This window comes from Colossoma macropomum, unplaced genomic scaffold (genome assembly GCF_904425465.1).
Source record: "Colossoma macropomum unplaced genomic scaffold, Colossoma_macropomum, whole genome shotgun sequence".
Classification (NCBI taxonomy): domain Eukaryota; kingdom Metazoa; phylum Chordata; class Actinopteri; order Characiformes; family Serrasalmidae; genus Colossoma; species Colossoma macropomum.
The window spans coordinates 8,809,406-8,814,085 of NW_023494808.1; the positions used below are offsets into that span (position 1 = coordinate 8,809,406).

The 4,680-nt window shown below is 45.2% G+C and overlaps 2 protein-coding genes across 2 annotated transcripts in view; one reads left to right on the top strand and one right to left on the bottom strand.

The window, feature by feature from the left end:
- LOC118797964 overlaps positions 1-135 on the top strand; it is a 2,117-nt gene extending 1,982 nt beyond the window's left edge. The window contains exon 5 of the mRNA XM_036557261.1: positions 102-135. Within this exon, the coding sequence (XP_036413154.1) occupies positions 102-135 (34 nt within the window). The remainder of the gene's footprint in view (positions 1-101) is intronic.
- Positions 136-141: 6 nt separating this feature from the next.
- On the bottom strand, positions 142-4,292 carry LOC118797966. Its single transcript, XM_036557262.1, has 7 exons — positions 4,279-4,292; positions 4,108-4,237; positions 3,096-3,183; positions 1,744-1,816; positions 658-1,039; positions 486-555; positions 142-376 (listed from the first exon to the last, which is right to left on the bottom strand). The coding sequence occupies exons 1-7, from the start codon at positions 4,290-4,292 to the stop codon at positions 252-254; spliced, it is 882 nt and encodes a 293-aa protein (XP_036413155.1). The 3' UTR covers positions 142-251.
- Between the last annotated feature and the right edge of the window lie 388 nt (positions 4,293-4,680).

The following is a 4,680-nucleotide window of genomic DNA, read 5'->3' on the forward strand; positions in this document are numbered from 1 at the left end:
ATTTAATAGTGCAGGAACTTTGAAAAATAGCTGGAAATTTCCTTTTTAATGCGTGAACAAAACGATTTACAGTTAAAGTTATTTCATTTCACCAATTTTAGGACTTCTGTCATCAAATGGAGCTCAAATTTCTGAGACTTATTTCAGAACACAGCATATTCAAAAATGCGAGAGGGAAAAAGGATCATATGTTTATGATTTTTAATGAGGAAAAGGGTGTTTTTCTGAGGACGGGATGAAGAATCAGGACACTAGAGGGGCTCCACACGCCGAGATGGGACGCATCCGAAGCAGAAGACTCTTCTCAGGAAGTTGAAGACACGAGAACGGAGCCGCCGCTTCTTCGTTTTTCTGGATGTGGTGTCGTCCTCAGTACCTACAGACAGAGACAGAAGGAGGAGGATATCAGTTCCAAGCACTGGGAGAATCTGGACCACCTTAAACACAGAACATTATGAGACCTCAACAGAGATTGAGTCACTCACCATCAGGGCAGGCAGGAGTCTCCAAGTCTTCGTTATTCTCCACCTCAGAGTCCTCAGAGACCTCAGTCACCTGGAAATCACATCACAGTTAAATGACATTAAGTGAGGAACCCAACATGAGAGACTGAGCGTTACATTAGGAGGAAACAGAGAACCAGTTCAGTCTGTTTACCTGAACAGCAGGGATGGAGCCGGACAAATCAGGGGAACCTTCCAGGGGGAACTCGGCGCACTCCACCAGGTACGTGCCGGGTCTCTTTACGTGGCCGTACCTTCGGTAGTTCTGATAGCCGGTGAAGATCTCAGAGCACTCATCGCTCAGATCACTCAGGTCAGGAGATCCACCACATTCTCGGATCAGGTCCTCGAATGATGATAGACCCGGTTCACTGAGGACGGTGCTGCAGGACCAGGCGCTCAGATTTCCTGAAGCTGCACTCTCGCTCCTTCTTCTGGACTCGTTGGTTCTTGACTGCTGATCTGAGTCCTCCTGAACTTCAGTCAACTCCAACCCCTGTGAGGCCTCCTCAGCAGCGTCAGTGTCTGGGGAAGAACTAGAGACATGAAAACATCCCAGAGCGTAGTCAACCAACACGGTCAGGATGACATTAGCGACGTAATCGATCGTCCACTGGTCGACACAAGACGCTCCCTTCATCAGGCGCTCGTTCAAAAGGCTTTTGTATGCCTCGTTGACAATCTGAGAAACGGCTCCGTTCTCATCAGGGAAGAGCCGCCCACCGAGGACCTGGTGGGTAATTCTTATCTGGGACAGGGTCTCTAGTTCCTCCACCAGACGACCCACCAGACGCTCATAGAGAGAAATCACAGGGACCCTAAAGTTAAATGAAGACTCCAGCCGCTTGACGAGCTCCTCCGCTGTCTTCCTGATGACTGCGGGAGGCACAGTAAGGACCTTAGAGTCTTTAGGACCCCGACTCAGAGCGACTTCCTCGACCGCCGTCAATGACCTGGACCGACGATCCGCAGCAGACGACGCCTCCTCGACTCGGGCCTGGCCCTCCTCACGTTCGTGCTCCGGTGTGTCCAGAAACTCCTTAACTCCATTCAGTTCTGGAGTTTCGTTTCCCAGAAGACGAGCACTGAACAGGGCGTCAAGGGATTCGCTGGGAAGGTCGAACGTCAGTTCAGGGGTTCTGTGAAAGATCAAAGGCTGGCTTTAGTCTTCAGTGTAAACTAATGACTTCAATAATCTATTAAGCGAGTTAAACACACAGAAAACCTGAACAACACTCACTTTTCTGGCTGCACAGGAGGAGGTGGAGATGGATCATCATGAACATCCAGGCCAACTTTCTCTAACCAATCACCTGGAATCATTTGGGGGAGAGTCACACAAAGGAGGAGCCCAGTTAAAGGAGGGAGCACATTGTTATGATTAGAACCTAAAGCTACACAATGGTTTAACAGCTGATTCTGCCCTCCTGGAACTGAAATAAGGAGACAAACTATTCCCAAAATTATAAAACAGTTCCGGTCCTAAAATCTGCTGAACCACGTTTGAAGCCGTTGTAAAATCCATGATATACCACTCCTATGACCGCCTCACAGCAACTGAACTGTGTATTTCTACGCCACGGCACAAAAAACCTTGTCGTGTAAATGGAATAATCTTTGACTCTAATGCTGCTCACATGGACCACCGAGTGTACTGATGAAGTAAGAACCTGTTTTTTGTTTAAACTGAGGGGCTGAAAACTTATTTTCTTTACTAGAACCAGGCTGGTCAGCTAGCTAACAGGCTAAAACAGCCAACAGCTTAAACAACTCCATCATTAATATCACAGGCCTGAATTAAAGCACTTACAGTATGATTAACAGTAAAACTGCAGTATTAAAGTCTAAAAATGTCACTTGAATGTTTATCAGACTTCAAATGTTGGTGTTTCAGTCAGAAGTCACATCAAACCCAGGCTGAATCCCAAACGGCTCTGTACTCCCTAAATAGTGTTCTAGCTATGGAAGTTCAGAAATTCTGGCCTCTACAGTCAAACAGTGCATCATGTATCGAGTGTGGATGTGTCGGAGTCCCAGATGACCATTTCTTAGCTGTATTTTGCTCTGTTGGGCTGCAGGATCCAGTATTTAAACCCCTATGTAGTGCACTATGTAGGGAGCAGGGAGCCGTTTGAGATTCAGCCCCAGCGTGAGAAGAGAGGCGCCGCTGGATTGGTGCTAAATAAGACTTGTGGTGGTGATTTGGTACCAAAAAGTACTTATAAAACAAAAGTTTTGCATCACAAAAAAGTAAAAGAAATCATGAAATGACCGCAAAATACAGCGATGGGCGACCAAACGTTCTCCTCATTCAGCGTCCATGGGAGTTTGGCGATGATACGGTACTCTAAAGGAACTACCTTTCTCTAATATTGTAGATTATTATTAATAATCAATTATTTCCTGAAAAGTCGAGTATTTTATTATATTTTATGTCGGCCGCTGTTTTATAAAAGCAATAAAAGCCACTTGAGGCTGTGTGTTACTGCGATTTTATCAGGGGAAGGGAGTTTTAAGAACGGCCTCTCGTGGCTCATTGCTTTATTATGAGGAACCTGGGCGCCACGAAAACCTCTCAGTTTAAGATCTTACCTTTCATGGCCTGAACTGGTGGTGGACAGCTGCCTCTGATCGGTGGTAGGACACTGTAAGACTGAGCGTGTACAGCCACATTGAGAGCCTAAAAGGAATATAAGATATAAGGATATGAGAGAATTAAGCACTAATGCATTCCTAATCTGTACACATGTACATACAGTGTCAAGAAAAAGTCTGTGAACCCTTTGGAATTTTATGGTTTTATGCATTAATTTGTCATAAAATGTGATCTGATCCTCATCCAAGTCAAGTGTATTGACAAATATAATGTGCCTCAAATAATAACACAAAAAAATAAGTGAACCCTTGGAATTAATAGCTGGTTGACCCCCCTTGGCAGCAATAACCTCAACCAGGCGCTTCCTGTAGCTGCAGATCGTTCAGGAGGGATTTTAGCCCATTCTTCCTGGCAGAACTGCTTTAGCTCTGTCGTGTTCCTTGGACGCCTCATGTGTGCGGCTCTCTTCAAGTCAATCCACAGCATTTCTATAAGGCTGAGATCTGGGCTCTGACTCGGCCGCTCCAAAAGGCGGATTTTGTTTTTCATAAGCCGTTCTGTTGTGGACTCGCTCCAGTGTTTTGGGTCGTTGTCCTGTTGCACCACCCAACTTCTACAGAGTTTCAGCTGACGTACAGACACTCTCACATTATCCTGTAGAATGTTTTGATACACTTGGGGATTCATCGTCTCCTCAATGATTGTAAGCTGGCCAGGCCCTGATGCAGCACAGCAGGCCCAAATCATGATGTTCCCTCCACCACACTTTACGGATGGGATGATATTTCCATGGTGATGTGCAGTGCCTTTTTTACGCCAGATGTAGCGCTGCGTGTTCTTTCCAAATAGTTCAATCTCAGTTTTATCTGTCCACAAAACATGCACCGCTGTGGAGTGTCGGTGGATGAGGATCAGATCACATTTTATGACAAATTAATGCAGAAAACCATAAAATTCCAAAGGGTTCACAGACTTTTTCTTGCCACTGTATACAGGATATCCTCATACCTGAGAGGTCTTTTCTTGCTCTTGCCTGAGAGGTGGCAGCTGGTTGAAGCCACTGTCCTCAGCAGCTTTGAGCTCCCTGTTCTTGGTGGGACCCCGGGAGCCCTCGGCACGTCTGTCCTTTCGCTTTCCGCTCTAGAGGCAGATAAATCAGGAGATAAGCACATTTTCCACAGCGTACTCATCATTCTGATTCTGGTGGTCCGACGTCGCCCACCGAAAAGTCTGTCATCGTCTTTTCTGTGGTCGTAATTCCAGCGATCACTTTGTCCTAATTTGTTTATGTCCTCGCTCTCAGTCTAGAGCTGCTAAAGGGTTTTTCACTGTTTTTGAACAATGACGATGAAGATAACAACTTTGCTGAAAACATATTTTCAAATTAAATTCCAGAAACGTCAGTGTTTGAAACAGAAATGCAGCTTTAGATTATATCCTCTACAACGATAAACCATAAGAACAAAACCTCCCCCAGAAATATCTGGAGCTTCGCAGCATATTTTGAATCCCACAAAGTCAAGAAAATCAGTATGATGTGATTTTTAAATGATTATTCAATTATTATTGATCTTATTTATT

Bases quoted from the DNA above. Each gene is read 5' to 3' on its own strand.
- LOC118797966 (XM_036557262.1), bottom strand. The intron at 1,817-3,095 runs GTAAGATCTTAA...AAATGATTCCAG, and splicing joins ACCAGTTCAGGCCATGAAAG to GTGATTGGTTAGAGAAAGTT. The intron at 1,040-1,743 runs GTGAGTGTTGTT...TCATGTCTCTAG, and splicing joins CCTCCTGTGCAGCCAGAAAA to TTCTTCCCCAGACACTGACG.